General features: G+C 33.0%; 1 protein-coding gene across 1 annotated transcript in view; it reads right to left on the bottom strand.

Annotated features, from left to right (window-relative positions):
• LOC119585659 (AP-4 complex subunit beta-1-like) overlaps window positions 1-969 on the bottom strand; it is a 4,953-nt gene extending 3,984 nt beyond the window's left edge. Inside the window, exons 1-2 of the mRNA XM_037934335.1 lie at window positions 803-969; window positions 269-369 (exon numbers count right to left, since the gene is read on the bottom strand). Of these exons, the coding sequence (XP_037790263.1) occupies window positions 269-369; window positions 803-844 (143 nt within the window). The 5' untranslated portion in view covers window positions 845-969. The remainder of the gene's footprint in view (window positions 1-268; window positions 370-802) is intronic.
• Between the last annotated feature and the right edge of the window lie 182 nt (window positions 970-1,151).

Here is a 1,151-nt window from a genome sequence, read left to right as displayed (position 1 = left end):
TAGGCAATGTTAGTTGTGTGATGTGTCGACCATAATGCATTTATAAGATGTATATATTTGTGTGATTCCTAAGTACAAATTTATACTTTGTGATGTGAAATGCCAACATTATTCTTACAAATAAATTGATAATCACTAAGCCTTAACAATTGTCTAACTATGAAGTATATTTCCAAAATATGGCAAAAGATATACAGCAAACCATGCACAACTCATTAACATATTGACATAATTTTTACCCTATGAAAAATATTCTACATTAACTTACTGATCTGCAACATGGTAGCAAGTAATTTTCTTGACAAGTGTGTCGTGTGATGCCATCAACTCCACAACATCACTTGTTGCCAACGGCTCCTTGCTTACCATCTGTTTTATAAATTAAAGGTTCAGGTAATAATAGGAAAATTTAAATGAGCAGTTGCTTTTTTTCCTGGATTTTACTTTTGTTGGTATTCCATTAAACTGGCTTTGGGTAGTGTAAGAATATAAGATAATGGTATATATTACACTTATTTCCAACTTAGTCTATTGACAATGTCGTAGTCAATTAAGGGGTGTTCAAGAATCAAAATGAAAAATAATAAACTTTGCGCCATATCCACTATTCTTTACATTTCTATAAGGTAAAAGAAGATAAACCAAATACTTCAATCTAGCAATATAATAGAAAAAATACATTATAACAGTACGAACCACCTAACAAGGATAATAACAGTAATGGCCTTTGATGTACACAACTTTCTAATCATTTTAAAATACGGGAAAATAGCAATTATGTTCAATCTCCTCTTCTACACACCTTCATCAACATCCTCCTCTTTTCTGGTAAAATTGAAGCCATGATGACGTCGTTATATACATATATTACAGAAGATTCGACGTTGTTTCCGTCAAATTACGAGATGTGAATGACATTCCTGCTCCCTTGTTGACGTTCTTCTAAGGCGAATCCGCAGGAGTGAATCCGCATGCGGTGTGTGTCGGAAAATGAGCGTTTGGAGACAGTGGAAATTTTCCATGTGGAATGATCAATTACCAGAGGAATTATGCTTACTTATTATTACCCTATGGAAAAGTAACCGATGTATATGAGTGCATAGTATGTATGTATTCAATATAGTGAATTCACACACACACATACATATATT

This window comes from Penaeus monodon, chromosome 20 (genome assembly GCF_015228065.2).
Source record: "Penaeus monodon isolate SGIC_2016 chromosome 20, NSTDA_Pmon_1, whole genome shotgun sequence".
In the NCBI taxonomy this organism is placed as follows: Eukaryota; Metazoa; Arthropoda; class Malacostraca; order Decapoda; family Penaeidae; genus Penaeus; species Penaeus monodon.
The sequence above is the reverse complement of the archived record's forward strand: the minus strand, read 5'-3'. Positions and strand labels throughout refer to the sequence as shown.